Here is a 14,263-nt window from a genome sequence, read left to right as displayed (position 1 = left end):
TATTAGTTTATTAAATGTTGGTTTATCCAGGATGCCACAGTCCAATAACGCCTCTGCTGTGACAGGCTTACGAACCCCATCAAAGACCAGGTTTGAGGGATCAATCTTCTCAGAGATTTTCAGCAGTTTCTGGCCTGTTTTAGGATCTGTTGTGCATTTTTCCTTTAAATCCTCATAAGTCGCATCATGCTCAGTTTCTGGATCAATGTAAGATTTTGGACTTTGTTTCAAAGCGTTACGGGTCTTTTCATCTATAAGATTGCGTTTGATAGCTTCATCTTTCGGGAGGAACACACTGCGAATGGGATCCAAAATTCCTCCAGCAGACTCCTGGGCCTGCAAGAGACGTAGCCCTTTCTTCTCATCAATTAGTCCTTTCTTCATGGCCTCAAATACTGAAATAGGTTTACCTGAAGTGGGATCTTTGTAGCCCACAGCAGCTGCTTCTGCTGCCAATAATTTGTCTCGATCTCTTATATCCACTACTCCTTTCGAACATGCCTCTTCTACTGTTAACTTCTGATTTTTTGTCGGGTCAATGATGTGACCAGTGGCTGCCTGGGCTTCCAAAAGCATGTCAGCACTGTCAGGAGACACCATTTTTGTTTCTTTGCCTCTGTAAAGGACAATGCCCTTGAAGGTCCAGCTTCCACACCAGCAATTGAACCAGTGCCTTTTAAGAAGACCTTCTTTTCCTCAGAAACCTCTGGGATGGTTTTCTCTCCCTTCATTAGTTTGTTAAGTGTTGGTTTATCCAGGATGCCACAATCCAGTAACTCCTCTGCTGTCACTGGCTTACGAACACCATCAAAGATCAGTTTTGAGGGATCAATCTTCTCAGAGATATGTAACAGTTTCTGGCCTGTTTTAGGTTCTGTGGTGCATTTTTCCTTTAATGCCCCATAGGTCATATCCTGCTCAGTTTCTGGTTCAAAGTAACATTTTGGACTCTGGTCTAAAGCATTACGGGTGTTTTCATCCAGTAGATTCCGTTTAATAGCTGTATCTTTAGGGAGGAATACACTCAGATTCGGATCCAAAATGCCCCCAGCAGACTCCTGGGCTTGTAATAGACGTACGCCAGTGGTATTGTCAATTAGTCCTTTTTTCATGGCTTCAAATACTGAAAGAGGTTTCACTGAAGTGGGATCTTTGTAGCCCACAGCAGCTGCCTCTGCTGCCAATAATTTGTCTCGATCTCTTATATCCACTACTCCTTTCGAACATGCCTCTTCTACTGTTAACTTCTGATTTTTTGTCGGGTCAATGATGTGACCAGTGGCTGCCTGGGCTTCCAAAAGCATGTCAGCACTGTCAGGAGACACCATTTTTTGTTTCTTTGCCTCTGTAAAGGACAATGCCCTTGAAGGTCCAGCTTCCACACCAGCAATTGAACCAGTGCCTTTTAAGAAGACCTTCTTTTCCTCAGAAACCTCTGGGATGGTTTTCTCTCCCTTCATTAGTTTGTTAAGTGTTGGTTTATCCAGGATGCCACAATCCAGTAACTCCTCTGCTGTCACTGGCTTACGAACACCATCAAAGATCAGTTTTGAGGGATCAATCTTCTCAGAGATATGTAACAGTTTCTGGCCTGTTTTAGGTTCTGTGGTGCATTTTTCCTTTAATGCCCCATAGGTCATATCCTGCTCAGTTTCTGGTTCAAAGTAACATTTTGGACTCTGGTCTAAAGCATTACGGGTGTTTTCATCCAGTAGATTCCGTTTAATAGCTGTATCTTTAGGGAGGAATACACTCAGATTCGGATCCAAAATGCCCCCAGCAGACTCCTGGGCTTGTAATAGACGTACGCCAGTGGTATTGTCAATTAGTCCTTTTTTCATGGCTTCAAATACTGAAAGAGGTTTCACTGAAGTGGGATCTTTGTAGCCCACAGCAGCTGCCTCTGCTGCCAATAATTTGTCTCGATCTCTTATATCCACTACTCCTTTGGAACAGGCCTCTTCTACTGTTAACTTCTGATTGTTTTTCGGGTCAATGATGTGACCTGTTGCAGCCTGAGCTTCTAATAATAAATCTGCAATTTCCTGGGACAGCAGAGTCTTTTTCTTTGCTTCAGAAAATGACAATTTTCCTTCTTTCCCAGCTATCACTCCAGCAATGGAGCCAGTCCCCTTTAGATAGATCTTCTTTTCCTCAGCAACCTTTGGAAGAGTTTTCTCACCTCTAACTAACTCATTTAATGTTGGTTTGTCAAGCACTCCAGATTCAAATAGCTGTTTTGCAGAGACTGGCTTGCGGACCCCATCAAAGAAAAGTTGTGATGGATCTTTCCTTTCGTTTATTGGCAAAAGTATCAGGCCTGTGGGAGAATCTACTTTGCTTTTTCTTCTCAAATCCCCATAAGTACTATCATCCTCAGTGTCTGGATCAATGTAACATTTTGGACTCCGTTTCAAGGCCTTACAAATGGTATCATCCAAAAGATTGCGTTTTATAGCTGTGTCTTTAGGGAGGAACACACTAAGGATGGGATCTAGTATGCCCCCTGCAGACTCCTGAGCCTGCAAAAGACGTAACCCAGTTTTTTCATCAATAATTTTCTTTTTCATAGCCTCAAACACTGATAGAGGTGTGGCTGTCCTAGAATCCCGGTAGCCAACAGCAGCAGCTTCAGCTGATAAGAGCCTTTCTCGATCCCGAGTGTCCACCACTCCTTTGGCACATGCCTCATCTACTGTGAGCTTCTGGTTGGTTGTTGGGTCAATGATGTGACCTGTTGCAGCCTGGGCATCTAGTAGCAAATTTGCACTGTCTGGGAGCATGAGCTTCTGTTTTTTTGCCTCTGATAAAGACATTTTTCCTAAGGGTCCAGCTGCCACACCAGCAATTGATCCAGTTCCTTTTAGAAAGACCTTTTTTTCTTCAGAAACCTCTGGCACAGTTTTCTCCCCTTTTATGAGTTGGTTAAATGTTGGCTTATCTAGGACTCCGCAGTCAAGTAATTTTTGTGCTGTGACTGGCTTACGCACACCATCAAATATTAGTTTGGAAGGGTCTAGCTTCTCAGTGATGGGCAAAAGAAGCAGGCCAGTGTGAGGCTCTGTCTTACATCTTTTCTTTAAATTGTCATAGGTGACATCTTGTTCTGTTTCTGGGTCAATGTAGCACTCAGGACATTGGTTTAGAGCATGCTGTGTGTCGTCATCCAAAAGTTTGCGTTTAATAGCAGTGTCATGGGGGAGGAACACACTGAGATTTGGATCCAAAATTCCTCCAACAGATTCCTGGGCCTGTAGAAGACGTAGCCCAGTGTTATTGTCAATTTTTCCCTTCTTCATGGCTTCAAACACTGAGAGAGGCTTAGTCGAACTAGGATCTTTGTAGCCTACAGCAGCTGCCTCTGCTGCCAGTAATCTGTCTCTGTCTCTCATGTCTACAACCCCTTTGGCACATGCCTCTTCTACTGTCAGCTTCTTGTTGGTTGTGGGGTCAATGATGTGACCTGTGGCAGCCTGAGCATCCAGTAGTAGATCTGCAATGTCTGATGGTAAAAGCATTTGTTTCTTGGCCTCTGACAAAGACATTTTGCCTTTATTTCCAGCTATAACTCCAGCAACTGGCCCTGTCCCTTTAAGATTGACCTTTTTGTCTACAGACACCTCAGGGACAGATTTCTTCCCCTTTTCTAGATCTTTAAATGTGGGCTTATCTAAAACACCACAATCAAGTAGCTGCTTGGATGTGACAGGTTTCCGAACACCATCAAATACTAGTTTGGAAGGGTGTAGCTTTTCTGTGATAGGCAAAAGTAGCAGTCCTGTGTGAGGCTCTTTCTTGCATGTTTTCTTTAATGCGTCATAGCTGACCTCTTGTTCAGTTTCTGGGTCAATATAACACTCAGGATTTTGGTTTAGAGCACGCTGAGTCATTTTGTCCAGAAGATTGCGCTTAATAGCTGTGTCATGGGGGAGGAACACACTGAGATTTGGATCTAAAATTCCTCCAACAGATTCCTGGGCCTGCAGAAGACGTAGACCAGTCTTATTGTCAATTTGTCCCTTTTTCATGGCCTCAAATACAGAGAGAGGCTTGGCTGAATTGGGGTCTTTGTAACCTACAGCAGCGGCTTCTGCTGCCAGTAATCTGTCTCGATCACTTCTATCCACCACTCCTTTAGCACATGCCTCTTCTACTGTCAACTTTTTATTGGTTTTGGGGTCAATGATGTGGCCTGTAGCAGCCTGAGCTTCCAGTAGCAAATCTGCAATATCTGATGGTAAGAGCATTTCTTTTTTAGCTTCTGACAAAGACATTTTGTCTTGATTTCCTGCTATAACCCCAGCAATTGGCCCAGTCCCCTTTAAACTGACCTTTTTGTCTATGGCCACCTCTGGAACAGATTTCTTCCCCTTTTCTAGATCTTTAAATGTGGGCTTATCCAAAACACCACAATCAAGCAGCTGCTTGGATGTGACAGGCTTCCTGACACCTTCGAATATCAGTTCAGAAGGGTCTAGCTTCTCAGTGACGGGCAAAAGTAGCAGGCCTGTGTGAGGCTCTGTCTTACATCTTTTCTTTAAATTGTCGTAGGTGACATCTTGTTCAGTTTCTGGGTCAATATAGCACTCAGGACATTGGTTTAGAGCATGCCGTGTATTTTCATCCAGAAGATTGCGCTTAATAGCTGTGTCATGGGGGAGGAACACACTGAGATTTGGATCCAAAATTCCTCCAACAGATTCCTGGGCCTGCAGAAGACGTAACCCAGTGTTATTGTCAATTTGTCCCTTCTTCATGGCATCAAATACTGAGAGAGGCTTGGCTGAAGTTGGATCTTTGTAGCCCACTGCAGCTGCCTCTGCTGCCAATAATTTGTCTCGATCTGTTATGTCCACAAGTCCTTTAGCACATGCTTCTTCTACTATCAGCTTCTGATTTGTTCTAGGGTCAATGATGTGGCCTGTGGCTGCTTGTGCTTCAAGTAGCAAATCTGCACTATCTGCAGGCAGGAGCATTTGTTTCTTGGCTTCTGACAAAGACAGTTTGCCTCTATTTCCAGCAATAACCCCAGCAATTGGCCCTGTCCCTTTCAGATTGACAATTTTGTCTGCAGACACCTCTGGAACAGACTTTTTCCCCTTTTCTAGATCTTTAAATGTGGGCTTGTCTAGAACACCACAATCAAGCAACTGCTTGTGCGTGACAGGTTTCCGAACCCCCTCAAATATCAATTTGGATGGGTCAAGTTTTTCAGGGACAGGAAGAAGCAGTAGGCCTGTGTGTGGATCCACCTTGCACCTTCTCTTCATTGCCATGTAGGTTGTACCCTCCTCACTTTCTGGGTCTAGGTAGAGTTCAGGCCTCTGATTCAGAGCTCGGTATATGTCATCATTGATCAGATCACGCTCAATGGCAGTGTTTTTGGGAAGAAACACACTAAGGATTGGATCTAAAATTCCCCCAACTGACTCCTGAGCTTGTAACAGACGCAGAGTTGTGTTCTTGTCAATCAATCCTTTTCTCATGGCCTGAAATACGGAAAGAGGCTTGCTTCTGCCAGGACCACCATATCCTATAGCAGCCGCCTCTGCTGCAAGTAACCTTTCTTTGTCCTCATCATCAACTACACCTTGATTACATGCCTCCTCAACTGTCAACTTCTGATTAGTTCTAGGATCAATGATGTGTCCTGTGGCAGCCTGAGCATCCAGTAACAGATCAACACTATCGGGTGGAAGGAGATTTGCCTTCTTTGCTTCAGTGAAAGTCATTTTGTTCAGAGGTTCTTTAATAGATCGTGGACCTTTTGGACTTTCAATCACCACACCAGCTATCGGGCCTGTTCCTTTGAGATTGACCTTTTTGTCAACAGATACTTCAGGCACTGTCTTATTCCCCTTTACAAGTTGGTTAAATGTTGGTTTATCCAACACATCACAGTCAAGCAAGTCCTTTGCTGTTACTGGTTTGCGGACACCATCAAAAATCAAGGTGTTGGGATCCAAGGTTGGGGGCTCTCTAGCCTTCTTCAGCTCAGTCTCCATGGTTTGTCTGACCACAGTAACTTCTTTTACTTCCTTCTGGAGTGTAGACAGCCTACTTTTATATGTGTCCTCAAGCTCCCTGAGTTCTCTCATCAGCCGCTCTACCTCACTTTTCAAAGAGTTCTTTTCTCTCTCCAGACGCTCCTTGTCTGAATCATACTGTCTCATCACACTCTGCTTACTATCATGTTGGTCCTTCCAGTAACTCACATCCCTCTTCACTCTGTCATGGTCCTCTTGTAAACGTTGTTTATTTCGAAGCTCAGAATCTAGTGATAGTTTCATATGAGCAAGATCCTCCTCTAGTCTTTGCATGCGACTTTTGTCTTTTTCTGATATATGCAGTTTCTTGAGAAGAGCATCTCTCTCACTCACAATATCATTATACTGTGACTGAAGGGATTTCACCAGAGCTGTTGTCTGCAGAGAAAAATAAGGAAAGAGACAAAAGTTTAGTCAGCTTAGGTATGCAACTGTAAACTTATAGTATTTAGAGAATCACACTTACTAACACAATAGAATCGGTTGGGATGATGCTATGACTATGATGCTACTGTTATACTTGCACTAGCACAACTTTAGAATAAACATACACACTTGCTAGAAATTCTTCTAGCAGAAGAATAGTCACCAAAGCTGTTTAGTGATTTCAATAATAGCACACTGAATAGGTATTATCACCTTGACTGTAACATATGAGTTCAAATTCTTAGCAAGTGTGTATATCACTCTCTATATATTCTAACCCCCATTTGAAAACATAAACAAGACAGTGTCTTACAGGATTGGGAAGTAACAGTATACAGTGAATGGTATTACAGAAAATAATTTACATAACAACAGAACAAATTTATGAAAAAAAAATCAAGTAGCTATGGATTGTCATTGTGAAATCAACTTTCCCAATCCTGCAAAATAATTATTTCAGCAGTACTACATTATTTGATTAATTACTACCACTACAATTCAAATAAAACAGCAGAATCAATTATTTTGTTCAGCTCAGAAGAGTTACCCTCTGTGTTCTGCAAATTTGCAAAACAGCACAAAAAGAAAATAACTGATGATACCTGATTGATTGTTCCAAAAAGCAAGGGGGAGTGGTTCAATTATTAGGATTATTTCTCACTATTTTTTAGCGAATGTGCTGTTTTCCAAGTTTACAGACAATATATTGAAAACCATCAAGATAATCAAACATGCTACAAGACAAAAAACAAGACAAAACCTTTTTAGACCAGTCAACTGGTGGATCAAATCTCTTTGATAGTGCAAATGCAAAAAAGCATGCATACTGGACATTTCTCAGCAACTAGACAGTGGACTGAGGCAGAGAGAGGCGCTGATTGTGTTTGCATGCAAGTAACTGACATGCAGGTTTATTCAAACACATGCGGTTGTATGTGTTCAAATCAGACGGAACAGATGGAACATGTCTAAAGGGAATCTATAGATGTTCAGGCATGCAAGTAAGCTAAAGACAGCTACTTCATTGTTCCAAACTAGGACTTTGATTTGGAAAGATGAGAGCACTCCAGGACTAAGTGGCAAACTTCCATGTACCTCGGTGGCCTGCTTTTGTATAATCTTAGTCTCCACTTTGAGTTTCTCCCTCTCAGATGAGATCTCTGACACCAGGTTGCGGAAGTCTACATTGCTGCGTTCACTAGCCTGCAGCTGGACCTCTAAGGCAGTAATCTGGGAGGAAAACTGAGCATCACTGCCTTGCTTGGCCCTCTTGAGCTCTTCTTTTTCATGTCTTGCCGCTCTTAGTTCCTCCTCAAGCTTCAGTCTCTCCTTGGTTTGGGTTTCTATTGTCTCCTTCAGCCTTTGAAGCCCAGCACAGTTGTCATTCAGTGCCTTACTTTTCTCTTCTATAGTTCGGGAAAGGCCCTCATTTCGCAGGTTTACCTCTTTAACATGAGTCTCCAACTGAACAAGTTGTTGCTGCAGGGCTTTAAGCTCTGTGCTCAGCTGGATCACACGCTCTGAAGTTGTTTTGTTTTGTTTCACACTATTCTCCAGCTCCCTCGTCAGTCTAAGACGTTCTTCTTCAACTTTCTTTTCTGATGCACTGGCTTGTGTTTGGCTTTGCTGAAGTGTCTTGATGGTGGTGGTGTACTCTGTCATAGTCACAATGGTTTTTTGCAGCTTTGCTTCAACCTGTTTTCTTCTGGTAACTTCTTCTTGGTTGTTCTTCTTCATGTTCTCCACCTGGCATTCCAATCCCTCTCTTACAGCTTGGAGATCCTTGATTTGCTGTTGAAGTTTGTTGATATTTTGTTTAGCTTGACTCTGCTCTTGACTCTCCTTCTGAAAGTCAATACGTATCATCTTCAGTTGTTCTTCAAGCTTCAGTTTCTCTTTGGTCTGGGTTTCTGTGATCTTCATCAGCCTTTGAAGCTCAGCAGAGTTGTTATTCAGCACCTTATTTTTCTCTTCTATAGTTCGGGAAAGACCCTCATTTCGCAGGTTTGCCTCTTTGACATGAGTCTGCACCTGGACAAGTTGCTGCTGCAGGGCTTTAAGTTCTGTGCTCAGCTGGATCACACGCTCTGAAGCTGTTTTGTTTTGTTTCACACTACTCTCCAGCTCCCTCGTCAGTCTAAGACGTTCTTCTTCAATTTTCTTTTCAGATGCACTGGTTTGAGATTGGCTTTGCTGAAGTGTCTTGATGGTGGTGGTGTACTCTGTCATAGTCACAGTGGTTTTTTGCAGCTTTGCTTCAACATGTTTTCTTCTGGTGACTTCCTCTTGGTTGTTCTTCTTCAAATCCTCCACCTGGCTCTCCAATCCCTTTTTCACAGCTTGGAGATCCTTGATGTGCCCTTGAAGTTTGTTCATATTTTGTTCAACTCTGCTCCGCTCCTGGCTCTCCTTCTGCAAGTCAACACGTGTCATCTGCAGTTGTTCTTCAAGCTTCAGTTTCTCTTTGGTCTGAGTTTCTGTAATCTTCTTTAGCTGTTGGAGCTCAGCAGAGTTGTCATTCAGTATTTTAATCTTCTCTTGTATAGTCTTCTGATGGCTTTCAATTCGGAGGTTTGCTTCTTTGACGCAGTTCTTCTCCTGGATGAGCTGTTGCTGCAGGACTTTCAGCTCAGCACTTAGTTGTGTCACATGCTCGGAAGTGGACTTGCTCTGTCTCAAACTCCTCTCCAGTTCTGCCTGCAGCCTACAGCGCTCTTCTTCACCCTTCTTCTCTGACGTGTTGGCTTGTGTTTGGCTCTGCTGGAGTGCAGTGATGGTAGTGGTGTACTCTGTCATTTTCATAACAGTCTTTTCCAGATTTGCTTCCACCTGCCTTCTTCTTGCTACTTCCTCCTGGTTGTTCTTCTTCATGTCCTCCACCTGGCTTTCCAACCCCTCTTTCACACCTTGGAGCTCCTTGATGTGTCCTTGTAGTTTGTTCATATTTTGTTCAACTCCGCTTCGCTCCTTGCTCTCCCTCTCAAACTCAAAACGTATCTTCTGACATTCCTCCTCAAGCTTCAATCTTTTGTTGTTTTGGGTTTCTATCGTCTCCTTCAGCCTTTGAAGCTCAGTAGAGTTGTCATTCAGTACCTTACTCTTCTCCTCTATAGTTTTGCAAAGACTCTGATTTAGAAGGTTTGCTTCTTTGACATTTTTCTGCTCCTGGATGAGCTGTTGCTGGAGGGCTTTCAACTCAGTATTCAGTTGTGACATTTGCTCTGAAGTTATCTTACTTTGTCTCAAACTATTTTCCAGTTCCTCTTGCAGCCGAAAATGCTCTTCTGCAGCTCTCTTTTCTGAAGCACTGGCTTGAGATTCACTCTGCCGGAGCACATTAAGCGTGGTCGTGTACTCTGTCAAGGTCACGGCAGCCTTTTCCAGTTCTGCTTCCACCTGCCTTCTTCTGGCAGCTTCCTCTTGATTGCTCTTTCTCAAATTTTCCACCTGGCTTTCCAATGCATCTCTTACAACCTGAAGGTCCTTAAGACGCCCTTGTAATCTGCTCATATTTTGTTCAACTCTGCTTCGCTCTTTGTTCTCCCTTTCAAACTCAAAACGCATCTTTTCGAGTTCATCCTCACTCTCCTTCAGCTGTGTTGCAACCACTGAAGAACTGGTCAGTTTCTGCTGCATCTGAGTTATTGTCTCCCCCAGGACTCCCTGTCCTTCTTCTATGGTTTTCCTCCTTCGGATTTCTTCATCCAGACTATGTGTGGTATAGGCCAGTTGGTCACTCTTTTCCTGTAGACTATTCATGATCTCTGCCAGGTCCTCCCGGTACTGGCTGCTTTCTTCATCCATCTGCCTCATCAACATCTCCACCTGACTTTCCAGTTCTCTCCTCCTGCGTCCTTCTTCTGTGATAACTAAGCGCTGACTGTGAGCCTCTTCCTCTGCCCTTTGCCTTTGCTCCTCAACTTGATTAATAGATGTCCTGAGCCTCCTGACTTCATCCTCCAGATTCCTCCTCTCTGCCTCCATTCGGTCATACTGCATCTGAAGCTCTGCTGTGTCCTCATCCCTCTGGGCTGCCAGCCTCTGGATGTCTGTTTGACTGATGTGAATCTGGGAGTCGTAGCTGAGCTTTAAGTTATTGATCTCCGCACTGCATTGGCTCCTTACCTTTGACATCTCCTTCTGTAGCTCCTTGATCCTCGCTGCTTCCTCCTCCAGCTGCCGCTGCAGCTGCTCAATCTCATGATCTTTATTTGCCACGCTCTTCTCTATCTCCATCTTGGACCGGCTAACGGTCTCAAGCTCCTTCTGCCTCTTCCTCAGCACCCCCTCATACTCCTCCTGCTGCTGAGTGTAACGCTCCTCTGCCAGCCTTTTCTTCCTCTTCTCTTCCTCAAGCAGGTAGTTAAGGCGGGTCACCTCATCATTGAGGTCTGACAGCTGGCTTTGAGTGGAGTCAAGGCTCTCTTTGGTGGCACTGCACTGAAGAACTGTCTTTTGCTTCACATCCTCCACTGACAGCAGCTGCTCCTGAGCCTGTGATAGCTCCAGCTGGTAACGAGAGACAGCATCTTCTAGCGATTTGTTCTTGGTATTACGGTCATCAAGATCGTCTTTCAGCAAGCGAAGTTCTTCTTCTAACAGGTCAATCCTTGTGTTTCGAATCTAAAGGCAATAAGGAGAAAAACAATGAATATAGACAGTGGTGGAAGAAGTCTTCAGATCCGTTATGTAAGTAAAATAGCTTCACTGCACAGTGATAATATTCCACTACAAATAAATTCTCTGTGTTCAAAACCTGACCTAAAGTAGAAGTATTATCAACCATAAGGTATTATAAGTATGAAAAATCAAAGTAGACATTGACTAGCAGTTCATGTCAGCGTTTTTGCTTTATGATGTTTTGAGATTAACTTTACTAGTGCAGTAATGTTACTGCTGCGTTTTACTGCTGTAGATCATCCAGTCCCACAGAAGAAATATGCAGAAATTCTTCCACAGTCTATTTCAGATTTACATCTACCTTTGAGTCACATGTAGCTAAGATTTGATGTGGTTCATATACCTATTTAATTAATTTCATTCATTCATTCATTCATTCATTCATTAAAATAGTTTTTTGTAGTAAGGTTAGCATATCTGCAGGTTACATCAGACATTTACATTTTACATTTTGTGTAAATGTGACTGATTTATCTAAAGTACTAGTTTTCCTGAATGTCTTGGTACAAAATATCTGTACCTTAAGCTCCTCCATGTTTTTGAGCAGGTCTCCTAGGAATTTGTTGTAGTCACCAGATAAAGTGAGCAACTCCATGTAACGAGTTTGTAGATGTGTTGCCTAGAAGAAAAATAAAGAAAATTCAGTTAACTTTGAAAGAGGTTCAGATTCACACGAAGTGTCCAGCCCCTTTCTTTTGGCAAACAAGTGAGTCAGTGCTTGCCACATATCTTCAGTGTTTTGGGTTTTAGTTAAGTGATGTTACCTCCTGGTTAAGATCCACTGATGGTGACTTCAGCATTGTCCTCTTAATGGGGATGTTGAGCAGAGTCTCTAAACCAGAGCTGTAAGATGCAAGGTCTGTTTCATAGTCCTGTATATACACAGTGATGAGAGGAGGTGAAATGAATTTGTCATGTCAACATTAGTCATTCATTCATTTTCCAAACCACTTAATCCTTTCAGGGATGCTGGAGCCTATTCCAGTTACCAACAGGTCAAGGCACTACCAGGCTGTAAAATATGCAGTAGTTCTACTTACTTTAATAGAGTTGACACAGGCCTCATTGTCCCTCAGCACACCATCTAATGTTTCCCTCCGTGATTTGATTTCTGAGTTCAGAGCCTTGAAATCAGAATATAAACATATTCAGGCATTTATGATTCAATAAAGCATTAAAGCATTAAGCCTTTAAGGGATGGGAAGAGACCTTCTGGTTGCTAATATGGGTTTTCAGAGCTTGGACGCTTTCGATCTTTGTAGCTTGCAATGCATCCTGTTTCTTCCTTGTGATATCAATCCAGTCGCTGAGAGAGGTGCTGACTTGCTGGTAATGTTGCAGCTGAGGAAGATAGACCTCCAGATCTTGGATTCTGAGCAAGAAAAGAAAAACAACATAAAAATTAAAAAGAGCATTTCAGTATATTTTTACGTAAGCAGTAACAACATCAGGGTTTTTTTTTTTCAGTCAGATTTTACTCATCTGATGCAGTGAAATTTCAATACTAAAACTGCAACAAATTACTTTTACAGATTATTCAAACAGTTTTATTATCATTTCTTGACTAGTTGAAAATGAGGGTAGGGTTTACTGCTGCACATCTGCTTGCAAAATGGACATTTTAACAATCCCAAATTCCATTATATCAGCACAGTCAAAAACTGCTACTAACTGCTACCTTGGATAATATTTGTAGGATATGCAGGAATTAGTTTAGTGTCATTATTTCATACAGTTTTTATCTTTAAAGTCTTTAGGAATGCAATTATTATAATGTTTAATATATGTTGTATGTGCTAATGTGAATTGACTGTAAAGTCTAATTTTAACAATTTTTTTCTGCTTTTCAATTTTAAAGGCAGACCCCAGGAAAAGTAGCTTAACACGCCATTAGATTACATGATGTCAATAAATCCAAGGTTATATATAAATCTTGTGTGGCAGGAACCAACAGATATTTGGTTAAAAAAAGTGATTACAATGAAAAAGGGGAGGGTTGAACCAACCACAAAGGACAAAACACAAATTAAGATTATAAAAAAACAACTAGAAAAAATGAACATATGTAGTACTTAAAATAGTAACATCAGAACAGCAGAAAAAAGCAAAAGATAATGAATAAAACAGAAATAATACATGATTTCTAAAGCTTGTTGACATTGTTGGGAGCTGTTGATCTTTTACATTATGTGTGAATAATAAATGATTTAAAAAATCTATATAATGTAACATAATGTCAATGTCGACAAATGGCATAGATCTGTGCAAGTATATAGCATTAATCCTCTGGAGTTAAATTTAGTTGTACAATATAAGCACATACCTGGTGTCAATCTGTCCCTGGATTCGTTTCCAGCGGTCCGACAGCAGGCTGACCTGTTCGGTGTATTTGGACAGCATCATGTCACACCTGTGGAAAGGCCCGCCCACCTGGCAGTTCCAGTGGGTTGCCTTGGTCAGCTCCGCCTCCATGGCCGCCAGAACATCCCTCTTCTGATCCAGCTCTGCTTTAATAGCCTGTATATAAAGACAAAAGCAGTGTAACAGTACAAACACAGCAGTATATAAGATCTCCACAAAATGCCATGTGTGAAATATGGAATAATCTACCACATACTAGGGTGAGTTGTTTTTTTTGGTTTTTTTGGTTTTTTTTTAAATAAATTACAATTAGCAAGTTATATCAGATACTCTATGTGTATTATTTATATTACGGGCTCATTCAACATTTAAAGATCAGTTGAGCGCATCCAGTCAAAATAGTATTATTACTGTGTTGTTTTTCCTGCTGCTAAATGTGAAGACTTCCTTTAAAAATGACACAAAAAGTGTTAAAACACAAAAAGTTATATTTAAAAGTTATTTATAAGAGCAGCATCTTCTGACCAGAGAATTCTGGCACACACTGAACCCCAAAGGAAAGAAATTCTTCCAGCTTTCTCACGACAGATTTTCTAAATCAACTTGATGGGTATCCACTAAGCTGTGCACTAATATGCACTGGTATTCTTCCCCAGCTGCAGCTTGCTTGAAGCTCAGCAATGCAGGGCAAAAGCAAAAAGGACTCCAGTTCATACAAGTTTCTTAGATTATGACATGAAAAAAATACT

At 42.0% G+C, this 14,263-nt stretch overlaps 1 protein-coding gene across 1 annotated transcript in view; it reads right to left on the bottom strand.

Moving 5' to 3' along the window:
- The window catches only part of dspb (desmoplakin b), a 63,236-nt gene that overhangs the window by 17,507 nt on the left and 31,466 nt on the right, over positions 1-14,263 (bottom strand). The window contains exons 18-25 of the mRNA XM_030132577.1: positions 13,477-13,670; positions 12,363-12,525; positions 12,194-12,277; positions 11,918-12,025; positions 11,674-11,772; positions 10,599-11,096; positions 5,061-6,425; positions 705-4,331 (exon numbers count right to left, since the gene is read on the bottom strand). Of these exons, the coding sequence (XP_029988437.1) occupies positions 705-4,331; positions 5,061-6,425; positions 10,599-11,096; positions 11,674-11,772; positions 11,918-12,025; positions 12,194-12,277; positions 12,363-12,525; positions 13,477-13,670 (6,138 nt within the window). The remainder of the gene's footprint in view (positions 1-704; positions 4,332-5,060; positions 6,426-10,598; positions 11,097-11,673; positions 11,773-11,917; positions 12,026-12,193; positions 12,278-12,362; positions 12,526-13,476; positions 13,671-14,263) is intronic.

This window comes from Sphaeramia orbicularis, chromosome 4, assembly GCF_902148855.1.
Source record: "Sphaeramia orbicularis chromosome 4, fSphaOr1.1, whole genome shotgun sequence".
NCBI lineage: Eukaryota > Metazoa > Chordata > Actinopteri > Kurtiformes > Apogonidae > Sphaeramia > Sphaeramia orbicularis.
The sequence above is the reverse complement of the archived record's forward strand: the minus strand, read 5'-3'. Positions and strand labels throughout refer to the sequence as shown.